Source organism: Empidonax traillii, unplaced genomic scaffold (assembly GCF_003031625.1).
Source record: "Empidonax traillii isolate 1590-97213 ecotype Southwest subspecies unplaced genomic scaffold, ASM303162v1 scaffold1297:size275931, whole genome shotgun sequence".
NCBI classification, from domain to species: Eukaryota; Metazoa; Chordata; class Aves; order Passeriformes; family Tyrannidae; genus Empidonax; species Empidonax traillii.
In genome coordinates, this window is record NW_020956490.1 from 155,510 (window position 1) to 166,098 (window position 10,589).

At 53.9% G+C, this 10,589-nt stretch overlaps 2 protein-coding genes across 2 annotated transcripts in view; both read right to left on the reverse strand.

The window, feature by feature from the left end:
• Positions 1-623: 623 nt before the first annotated feature.
• LOC114069554 (hydrocephalus-inducing protein homolog) lies at positions 624-1,886 on the reverse strand. The gene is made up of 3 exons (XM_027906436.1): positions 1,758-1,886; positions 1,031-1,167; positions 624-658 (listed from the first exon to the last, which is right to left on the reverse strand). Exons 1-3 carry the CDS (start codon positions 1,865-1,867, stop codon positions 624-626), a joined length of 282 nt encoding a protein of 93 aa, XP_027762237.1. The 5' UTR covers positions 1,868-1,886.
• Positions 1,887-3,022: 1,136 nt separating this feature from the next.
• Positions 3,023-10,589, reverse strand: part of LOC114069555 (hydrocephalus-inducing protein-like) — a 25,313-nt gene continuing 17,746 nt past the window's right edge. The window contains exons 19-28 of the mRNA XM_027906437.1: positions 10,134-10,277; positions 9,795-9,938; positions 9,018-9,331; positions 7,796-8,288; positions 6,729-6,848; positions 5,827-6,036; positions 4,916-5,053; positions 3,758-3,935; positions 3,075-3,233; positions 3,023-3,027 (exon numbers count right to left, since the gene is read on the reverse strand). Coding sequence (XP_027762238.1) covers positions 3,023-3,027; positions 3,075-3,233; positions 3,758-3,935; positions 4,916-5,053; positions 5,827-6,036; positions 6,729-6,848; positions 7,796-8,288; positions 9,018-9,331; positions 9,795-9,938; positions 10,134-10,277 — 1,905 coding nt within the window. The remainder of the gene's footprint in view (positions 3,028-3,074; positions 3,234-3,757; positions 3,936-4,915; positions 5,054-5,826; positions 6,037-6,728; positions 6,849-7,795; positions 8,289-9,017; positions 9,332-9,794; positions 9,939-10,133; positions 10,278-10,589) is intronic.

A 10,589-nucleotide genomic window follows, 5' to 3' on the forward strand; every position in this document is an offset into this window, starting at 1 on the left:
GGTGGTATTTGCTGCTGGCTGTGCCCAACCTGCTGCCCGCTCCAAAAGCTGTGGCACCTTGATGGGCAGGGACACATCCAGCTCTCCCACTGGCATGTTGGCACTGTCGAAAAGCACTTCAATCCTCTCGGCGTTGCAGTAGGGCAGGCACTGCACCTGGTCCACGTCCACACTGAAACCTTGGACAGACACAAATAGAGCAGCTGAGATGAACAGGCACCATGAGACGTGTCACAGCCGTGTTAAGGTCATGGAGGTGTCCTGGCTGGCAGCTCTGGGAAAGACCATTCTGCATCTCTGGAGAAGCTGCTGCTCTTTTTAACTTGTCACACACCACTCAAGGAGAAAGGGCTTTCACAGCCAGCATCCAAGGTCTACCTTGGATGGTGAAACCAAAACAGACCAGCTGAGCACCTCCAGCAGTTCCTTCATCAGGCGCCTCAGGGAAGGTTGCACAGAGCTCTCCAAAGGAGAATTTCCAGTTAAGATCCCCCCATGCTGCGCTGTTTCCTGGTCAACAACTTAGAGGAGACACCTGAGCATCCCTCATACACTGAGAGCCACTGTTTGATGAAAGCACAGCCTTGCCTCAAAGGCCTCTTTTGGAAGCTGCTTTTGATCCCTCAGAGGATCTCACAGGCTATTTCCTCAGTAAAGGCTGAACACAAGAGCTGTGACAGGGTGAACTCCAAACAGAGCACTTCCAAACCGCAACAGCTCCCACTGGTTTGCAGCACAAGCCCACAGAGCGCCTGAAGAAACTTGGTGCTCGTGGGAACCAAAGGCAGAAGATGCTGAGGGGTGACCAAGGTGATCAGCCCACCTGGCTCCTGCAGTGCAGTGTTAGGGCAGTCACAGGCAGGCCAGGTCCCTGGGCACAGCTGGCCAGGAGAATTCAGGCTCCGAAGCTCCCAGCAGGGGCACCGAGAGGAAAACACTCAAAAAAAACCTCCCCTTGTCTGGTGGCTTAAACTGATCTGTCTGAGACAGCTCCCTCCAGCCCACGGGAAGTCTCCCCAGCTCTGGTTACCTTTGCCCTGCAGGGCACGCTTGTCAATGCTGAAGGACACCGGGAGGAGCCCGGTGTTGGTGACGTTCACCGTGCGTGTCTCGGTGTTACCGCGAATGACGCTGCCCATGTCCAGGATGTAATCGGGCAGATCTAACCTGGAAGGAGGAGTAAAGACAGTCCTCAAACCACAGCCCACCCCCAAGTGGATGGAAGATGCAAATAAAGCGGATAGTTCTGTATTCACTGGTGTAAAAACTCAGCTCGAGCCTCTGACGCTCAAGGCCTGACCACCTGGCAGTGACTTCAGGAAGTCACGGGGAGTGCAGGTCCTAGATTTTATCAGTTACCAGATAAATACCTGAAAATAAAACTAGTTTAAGATGGACACTGGTCACAGCTCCTCTGATATGAAGAGCCAGTGTAGATAATTCCACTGGTCTCAGTGAAACTGCTTAGCCTGGTGTAAAGCTTGAGCCTGAAATTGCTTCAGGGCCTTGGAATAAAATTTGCCTGCACAGGAAATCTTCACTGCTCTGCCTCCAGAATCGCCCCCAAAAGCATCACCGATAAATGTAATCAACACCAGCAAAATTCAGGGGAGGGTCCTTTCCCAGAGCAATCCCACAAAGGGAAGCACGTGAATGATCTGTTTTGCAGAGCATCTTCTTCCTGCATTGGAGCAGGGAGCGCTGCTGGGTGTTACCCTTGGGACACCTGGAGACAAGGGACAGGAGTCCCTACTCACTCGACGAGCTTCTGACGAATGTTCTTGTCAAAGCCCCTGAGCTCGGGGGGACGGGAGGTTACAATTCTCTGATGCTCCAGGACACGTTGCTCTATCAGCACCTGCTCCATCTCTCTCTGCACCCAAGTGTCCCACTGAGGAAAGAGAAGACAGTGGCTGGTTGGCAGGGGTTTGTCCCGAGTCCCAGGCTTGTATCTGAAAGAGGATCCCACCCTGCTCTTGTTGAGAGGGGGCACGGGGTCCTCCTGTCTGGCTGCACAGTGTCTGTGACACTTCCCGCTCTCTGAGCCAGGACTTTCTCTCCAGGGAAGCAACTCCAGCATCTCTGCCTGCCCAGCCACTGCTAGAAAAGCTGATTTGGCCAGACAGACAGACAGACAAGCCAGGAACCTACCAGAGCTCCAGATATTTGCCTGCCCCAGGCCAGTGCCAAAGCAGCTTGGGCAAAAGCTCTCTTGAGAAGGGAACCACAGCCAAGCCTCCTGGAGATGAGCGCTGGCAGCGCAGCCCCAGGGCACAGTCAGGCTGCTGCTCTTGAGGTCTGTAAACCTGGCAGGGCTTGGGTTGGGAGCAGCAAACTCCCCAGCAATGACCTGCATTTCCTTCAAAGCACCATCAACTCCATCCCTTCAGTACGGCCCTCAGGATCTCCCCCTGGAATAGCCAGGAAGCTGGTGCAGCTCCAGGAGGGACCATGACCAAAGGCGGGCAGCCCCTGGGCCAACAGCTGACAGATGGCCACGGCCAGATGTGGGCAGGGAGGTCCCAAGTGCCAGCAGGGCGACAGGAAGCTGCTGTGGGGTGCCAGGGGCTCAAGTTCCCATGGGGAGGGTGGCGTGTGCCAATGGGGGCAGCAGCTGTTCTTACCACGATGCCAAACTCAACGCCAGAGTCAGCCTCGGCTGACTCCTCGGACGACTCCTCCAACAACTTCATGGATGACTCCGTGGACGACTCCGTGGACGACTCTGTGGACGATTCTGTGGACGACTCCTCAGATGACTCCGTGGATGACTCCGTGGATGACTCCTCAGATGACTCCTCGGATGACCCCTTGGATGACCCCTCGGATGACCCCTCGGATGACCCCTCGGATGACCCCTCGGATGACCCCTTGAACATCTCCATGATATCATCTCCTTCATAGATCTCTATCTCTTCCTCCCATTTTTCTATTTTCTTTTTCAGTGTCTTCTCATATTTTCTATTTCCTGAAGGAATAAAATAACCCACAAATAGAAGTGTGGGTGCATTGCCAAACCCATCTAAGCTGGGAAGTCCCCCTTCCCCCAACAGTGGCCTGTCCCAGAAACAAACCCCTCAAGTCAAGCAGATGCTTCTTCTTCTTGAGGCCAGGGTCATCCATGGATGGCTCCAAAGTTGTAGGCTCTGACAGAACATCTGCTGCATCGCTCTGCCTATCTTCTTCCATATTTTCTTTTATCTTCTTCAGTATCTTCTCAAAGTTTTTATTTCCTGAAGGAAAAAAATTATTCACAAGTAGAAGCTTGGGTGCATTGCCAAACCCATTCAAGCTGGGAAGTCCCACTTATCCAACACTGGCCTCTCCCAGAAACAAACCCCTCAAGCCATCTGTGGAAAGTGGATGCTGCTGCTCCTCTCTAAATCCTCATGTTCACTCTCAGCCATTGTCCTCCTCACAGAGGAGCATCTCATCCCCTGAAATACCATGCAAATTCAACCCTGCCAAAAGCCCTGCCAGACACTCTTGCAGTTTTCCCAAGGTTTTCTGCCTAGCCATCATCTTTCCAGGCCTCTGACAGATGTGCTGGCAAGATCTGCAGGGTGGTTATTGGGACAAAGCCCACATGGGCTACTCTGCTCAAGGCTCAGGAAGCAACCAGAGGGGGGAAAGTGTTGGTCTGGCAGCCCTGCAACCTCCAGGCTTGGTGGAGATGGGTGTGTGCTGCCCTACAGGGGAAAAAAAAAGGGAGGAAAAACCAGGAGACCTTCCTGGGGAGCAGACAGGCAGTGCTCACCTTTGATATCCCAGGGCAGGTCCAAAGAGATCCTAAGAAAGGTCCCCTCTCCTTTCAGGAGGATTTCCGCTGGTGCCAGGTGACCCACTTGGATCTGGAGAGTCCTGCGGAAGACTCCTACTGCTCCTGGCAGGTAAGAGACTTTCAGCACTTGCTCCTTTCCAGGATCAAGGTAAGCCTGAAGGGGATGGGAGGAGAAGGAAGGAATGCATCAAAGGGCCTGTCCCCTTATTAATGATCCCAACAAAAACACCTCGTGCCTTTGTGGTTACACCAAGGGTGCAGGAGCGCATCCAGACTCCCAGTGACCGGCAAACACCTGTCTCTGGAAGCACAGGAGGAGAGATTAGGATGAGATCCGGGGAAGAGGGTGCCCAGCTGCCAGCAGCCAGGATGCTGCTACAGCAGCTGCCTGCACGGGGCCACAGCAGAGCTGTGTCTGCGGCTGCCGGCAGGAAGGGGGCATCAGAGTCTCATCCCTTGGAGGAGACAGGCAGGAAATTATTGGGAAAGCAATTCGGCTTTCACTTCTTATTCCAAAGAGGCCCAAAGACAGGAACGCTGCTTGAGCTCAAAGGCATCCGGGCATCAAGGGCTGAGAAGCTGGGATGGTGGGATGCTGCAAACTCCTCCCCTTGCTCTTCCAGCCCCCTCACTGCCCCACGTTGCTGCTGCAGAGCAGCAAAGCTGGAGGGAGTGAGGGATCAGCACAGGGGCTGTGAGAGTTTCTGGCAAAGGACCTTCAATCCAAAGCAAGGAATATGTAAGTGCTGCTTAGTGCTGCCAGGGAGGAGGCAGGGGCAGGGAGTAAGTCCAGTCTGGTCACACAGCCTGGGTAAGGTGACCCTCAGAAGAGCTGGCACCACCCAGCTCCAGCGCCAGCACAGCCCAAGAGCTCAGCAGTCAGGATCAGGAGTCAGGGTCCAAGGAGTGACTGATGTGCTTGTGCCTTCCACTGCTGGCACCCACTGGCCAAGGCCACGGGGGAGTCTGTCAGCAGAGCGCTTGCTTGACCTTCTCTAACCCCAGCAGCAATTGCTTCCAGCCCTGTCTCTCAAGGCTGGGGCTGGTTGGTTTTTTTACCCTTTTTTTTTTCCCCTTTAACCCTCTCCTGGGCCACCTGACAGAGGGCTGGGGCCAATCACTTGTGCCACTCACCGTGCTGGGCACGACCACGGGCTCCCGAGGCAGAGGGCTGTCTGCCTTGGCAGTGCTGGGGTTCAGCACCTTGTAGGTGAATCCAATGATCCCGGTGTTCTGCAGAGTGACCTCTGCCTGGAGAACTTTGTTAAACAGCTAGAGAGAGGACAGAGGAATGGGAAGTTGCAGATACCAGCCTGCTGCTGGGAATCTCCTTCCTCTTTCGTGGGGTTAGAAGCAGACAGCCACAGTGCAAGAGCAGGGACTGGGGAGGAGATCCAGGCACCTGACCATCCCAGGTCAGCCTGGGCCAGGCACGGGGCACCTCTTGGCCCTGCACAGGAGCAGGGAGGTCTGGCAGCATTCAGAGATACGGTAATAACCAGGTAAGGGCCAGTAATAAATGAACCAGGGCCCTCTTTACTCTGAGGGGTCACCAACAGCCTGGTGAAACAACATCAAGGCATTCCAGAGGAAAAGGCACCTGCATGCAAGTGTTGGCAAGCAAATACATCGATAGGAATGAAGGGAGACACACACAGGGGCAACAGAGACAGGGCCAGCAGCTGGAAATATCTGTGGGCTTTTAACTAAAAAGAAGTAAAGTGAGGATTATTGTGGGGCATTCCCTCCAGCTACAGCGACTGGAAGCCCAACTTCCTCCCTGGATTATTTTGTAGATTAAGCAAGAGCATTAGAGGAGAGCACCTCCCTGGAGCTCAAGCGTTAGAAGAGGATCAGCAGAGGGATGTCTCAGGGACATGTCCCTCTGGACATCCCCCCTAGGATCCCCCATGTCCCTCTGGACACACCCCTCAAAGGTTGTCCTTTCCAGGGCCCAGAGCCAACAAAGGAGCTGGGAAGGGGAGAGACCCTTGGGCTGGTGATGGTTCCAAGCCAGCAGCTCTGCCAGGAGAAGGGGGCGGTACCTGCAGCCCAAAGTCGATGTCGTGGATGTCCAGGTGGTAGCTGAGGCTCGAAGCCTCCCCGCTCAGCTCCACCTCATAGGTCGGGCCCCCCTCCACGTGGCACAGCGCCGTGGCACGGGCCACGATGTTGGCGTGGCCAAAGAAGGTGAAGGGCACCTGCTGGGTCTCCCCAGGCTGCAGCACACCCGACACCGGCTGCACATCGAAAACCTGCAGGAGGGGAGGAGAGGTCGAGATGCTGAGCGTGGAAATGGCTGTGGAAGAGCAGCCGGGGATTGGAGAGAAGCACAGAGGTGACTGGAGGGGCCTCTTCCTCCAACACAGCCAGAGTCATCCTGATCTCCTCCTGCCTCCACGCCACTCAACACTGGAGGGACCAAAGGGAAAATCTTCTTCCATGCTCACTGCTCAATGCATTAATTAATACACCACATCCAACTGGGATGTCTCCTGACAGCAAGATGTTCTCTCCACTGCAGAACTTGCCTTTGAAAACACTTTTACTGCCTTCAGACAAACAGGAGACTTGGAGGTGAAAGCCCTTGAAGTGGGGAGAGGACTCCAGCTCGGCTCATCTGACACCTGAGGCTTTTCCCTCTCCCTCTCTGATTTACATGCTGCTCTCTCAAGGTGCTACAGCATAAAGCTCCTGCAAAACTTTCCACTCAACCACCTGATGAGGTACAAGGGGAGCAGGTGCTGCACTGGGAGCATCCTTGGGCAGCCCTACTACAAGTCCCCCATGGCCTCTCCAGTGACCAGTTGCCTAGACAGCATTTTGTGATGGGCTTGGAAGGATTGAGGCCCCTCTGTGGGCAATGCCGAGGACCACCAGTGGGAGTGGGGGCTGCAGAACTGCTTTCCACGCTGGACACGTGGAAGCGAGACAGATACCCACTCACCTCTTCCATTCCCAAGGCAAGGTGCTCCACCTCCAGGAACTGCCTCCACCTCTGCATGGTCTCCAGGCTCTGAGGCTCTGCTGGCAGCAGCTGGAAAAAAAGCACCATGGGCTGCTCTTCCTACATGCAAGTTTGCACGAGGGAACTGGATACCCCCAGCACTCAGGCAGAGCGAGCTACAGGATCTTTGAAGGGCCCTTCCTGGCAAAACCAAGGTCCCTTCCAAGCCAAACCATTCCAGGATTCTCAGATAGCCCCTTTTCCCTGTTTTACTTGTACATACAGACAACAACCAGGAAATAAAGATGATTTCACACTTCTGTCTGAGAACATTCAGCCACACTATTCTTTGTGTCTAATGGGTATCGTTTCTCCTGATCCAGAGGAAAATATGCAGAGTTAAAATGACCGATATTAGGGCGTGAGCAGGTACAACTCCTCCCTTTGAACCTAATGCCAACACTGGTGCTTTCAGAATCTCCCCTGCTTCCTTACATCCTTTTTTTACTGCCCCATGAGCAGCCTCTGTTCCACATGACCCAGAGCAAGGGGCCAGTTCCCGCTCCAAAGCACCAAGATTCACCAGGCAGGTCAGCAGACCAAAGGCCATTTTCCACGCTAGGAGGAAGAGAAGCCTTGCTTTAAAAAAGACTGGAATACCTGCTCTTGGGTGAAAGGCAGGGATGTGAAAATGGTGGCTCTAGATGGGGTGGAAAGGGGGAAATGGAGATCAGGACTCAGCACAGCTTGGTGCAGGAAGGAAACCAAAAGCCTTCTCATCATGATGGAGATAAACCCCTCATTTTATGTTGTAAAGAAAATAAGCAAAAAAAAAAAAATCCCAAACTCAACATAGTGAGTCTGTAGGATCTGAGTGGGCTTCTCTGGGCAAAACTATCCTATTTCTCCCTCCCCAGATGCCCCACTTCCAGCCACTGGCCCTGCTGCTCAGCCCACTCTCAGGGCACAGGGCAGCAGGACAGCAAAAAGGGGGGTTGACACCAGCTCGGCTTTGCAGGGGCAAGTTTGGGAGGCAATGCAAGGGGTAGGTGCACAAGACAATCTACCTTTGATTCCAAGGAGTCCTCTGAACCTGCTGACTGTTGGGCAGGACCCTGCGCTGCTCTCAGGGCATCCTCTGAACCTGCTGGCTCTTGGGCAGGATCCTGCTCTGCTTCCAGGGCATCCTCTGAACCTGCTGGCTCTTTGACAGGACCCTGCGCTGTTCCCAGAGAGTCCTCTGAACCTACTGATTCTTGGGCAGGACCCTGCACTGTTCCAAGAGAGTCCTCTGAACCTGCTGGCTGTTGGGCAGGATCCTGCACTGCTCCCAGAGTGTCCTCTGAACCTGATGATTCTTGGGCAGAACCCTGCACTGCTCCCAGAGAGTCTTCTGAACCTTCTGGCTGTTGGGCAGGATCCTGCACTGCTTCAGGGGCTTTGGTTGGCTCCTCCACACTTCCAGCACTGGACTGCCTCCTTGACAACGCTGAGTACTTCAAAGAGTCTCTCTCCTTCTTTGGTGGTTTGGGTTTGAATTTAGGTGGTGGAGGGTTGAACCTGGAAAATAACATGTCATCTCCCAAGAGATTGTCTCCTCTGAGCCAGGTTCCAGTTCCCTAAACAAAACTTTCTGGATGAGCTCTGTCCTTTGCAACTGCAGCACTTCAATGCCCAGTGGTTAACTGGGCTCAGTTTCCTTGGGGCATTCTGGAAAAACTGTTTGCTTCTCTAATAAAAACGGCCCAGACCAGACTTCTGCACTTCTGCACAGGCCACAGCAGGAGGAACTGCCAGAAATGTGTTTACAGATGTGCCCCAGCACGACTGCAGGATTGCACTTGGGCTTGGAAAGCACAGCCCAGCCCTGGATGGCCCTGCTTCCCAGGGATGTTCAGACAAGTGCTCCCACCAACAGCTACAGCCATCCCTAGATGCACTCTGGTGGCAGCACTTGTGCAGGTTTTTTTGTAGGAAAGGACAACAAATTGGGTTGGGCAGGGAAGGAGAAGAGTTCACATTGTAGATCTGCTTGTCCAAGTGCCTTAGCATGGCTTTGTAGCTCCAGAGGTAAAGCAGGACTCCAGGTTACTGCTGGGCAAAAAGGGTTGGGAGTGTCTTACAGTCCCAGTGTCCAACTGGTAGGGATCACCTATTCCCTGAGCTCCCTGGTTGTTGTTATTTCCGCAAGGAAATCTCCAAAGCACTTTGGAGTCAGACCCCAGGCAAAGAGCACAAACAGGACACCAGGGAGAAGAGCTTCGAGCAGAGGTCAAAAGGAGCACCCACCTTATGGTGTTGACCTGGCTGTCGGTCTGGAAGGACCAGCGGTAGCGGACGGGGATTGGGCTGCAGTTGGTCATCGCCACACAGCGCACTTGTTCCGTGTCGTTCAGGACGCAGCCAAAGTCCAGGGCCTCGGTCTGGATATGGAGGTTTGGGAAGTAGACCTCCCCCCGAACGGTGACCTGCTCCTCGTGGGGGTGCTCCACGAACCACACGTTCAGCGTCTTCTCCGCCACCCGGCTGTTCAGATCCTTTTTGTACGCCGGGTTGAACCGGATGCGGAGGTGAAGTTCCTCCTCTACCTCCAGTTTTATGGGCTGCAAGGAGATGAAGGGTGTTAATCACCTCTGAGATGAAGTCCCAAGGTCTGACAGCAGGAAACATTAAAGGTTCAAAGTGTGACCCCAGCGTGGCCTTCCCAGTTCACCCTTCATTTCCACACGCTGAGGGTCTGACTGTGAGCACCACGCTCTGGGGCCAGGATTCTCTCATCTCATGTTTCTGTGCTTGGCAGCAACACAAGGAGGTGGCTGCTGGAGAGCTGGGGTGCTCTCCAGGAGGCTGGATGGCTTGCCCAGACCCAGTTGTCTGCTCCCTGTGTCTTAGAGCCAGGATGGGTCTTGCCAATTCGAGTGAGGTTTTGCTTCCTTCAGCAGCTCTGCTGATTCAGTTCAGGCCAGCCCACCTGCTGACTCTACAGAAGAAGCTTCTCGACTCTAGGACCACCCAACAGCCCTCCCTCTTCAAACCCCACCAGCAGGAAGGTCCCTGGCTGTTCACCTGAGCATCTTTAGGGAGGGGCTGCTGGTCCTCACCACAGATTAGGAATGGCTTCTTCAAGTCCAGCACAATGCTGAGTGGCAGGGAGGAGACGTTTTTTAAAGACAGGGGCTTGTGTAGGAGGGTCAGGACATCACTGGGCCGCTACAGAAATAGGAGACAAGGAAAAACAACTTCAGATGGCCACAGACCCCCTTCCCCTTCCGATGCATTTCACATTTTTTCAACCCCTGAAGTGCATACATCTGTATTTACTCTATCTAATAGTTTCCACCCTTGCAGCTGATTTAACAGCCATGCCCATTAAATGCCATGACAGGACGCAATCCAGAGACTTACCTTCTCCACACGGAACACGATTGCTCTGGAAGATATTTGCACGAGGGGAAAAATGAACTCGCATCTGACATCCACTTGCATTATCTGCTTCTTCCTTTTCTCTCTCCCCACGATGGCGTGACACAGCAGCCTCTCCTTCACCTTCTGCAGGCAAGAGTCACTGTCACCAGTGGGTGCTGGCAGGGCTGGCTCACCACCTACGGGCCCTATTCCTGCCACAGTTACTGTCACTGCTCTCCTCAAAATCCCCTTTCCCCTCTGTGCTGCAGGGAGGAGAACACTCCAAGGCCTTGCTAAAATCTCCCCCTCTGAGCTGCTTTCCAAGAGTGCTGCAAGACCTGCCTGCCCTTGGGACACCAGGGCTGGCTGAGAGACTGGGGAGCAGTTATGGAAATGTTGACAAAAGTCAAGCTGTCAATTATAATGATCTCTGGGAACAGTTTCCCCACGTGGATG